The sequence below is a fragment of the Penaeus monodon genome, chromosome 27 (genome assembly GCF_015228065.2).
Source record: "Penaeus monodon isolate SGIC_2016 chromosome 27, NSTDA_Pmon_1, whole genome shotgun sequence".
NCBI lineage: Eukaryota > Metazoa > Arthropoda > Malacostraca > Decapoda > Penaeidae > Penaeus > Penaeus monodon.
In genome coordinates, this window is record NC_051412.1 from 37,186,889 (window position 1) to 37,187,101 (window position 213).

General features: G+C 36.2%; 1 protein-coding gene across 1 annotated transcript in view; it reads left to right on the forward strand.

Moving 5' to 3' along the window:
- Nucleotides 1–213, forward strand: part of LOC119590830 — a 17,599-nt gene that overhangs the window by 7,130 nt on the left and 10,256 nt on the right. Inside the window, exon 3 of the mRNA XM_037939586.1 lies at nt 89–212. Coding sequence (XP_037795514.1) covers nt 89–212 — 124 coding nt within the window. The remainder of the gene's footprint in view (nt 1–88; nt 213) is intronic.

Genomic DNA, 213 nt, shown 5'->3' on the forward strand with positions numbered 1-213 from the left:
ATCTGTAAAATGAATGGCTTTTCATATGGTTATTTCTTATTTTAGTTAGTAATTCCTTTCAGGATAATAAACTCTTATTTCTCTTCAGGAAACAGTGAACATCTGTGTCTTGGCGATGTTGCAATCCCTCTAAAATCCCCAGTGGTGAAATACTTGGAGAATATGACCACTGCTCTTGGTCATTATATTAGAGACCGTAATGAGGAGAGCCAT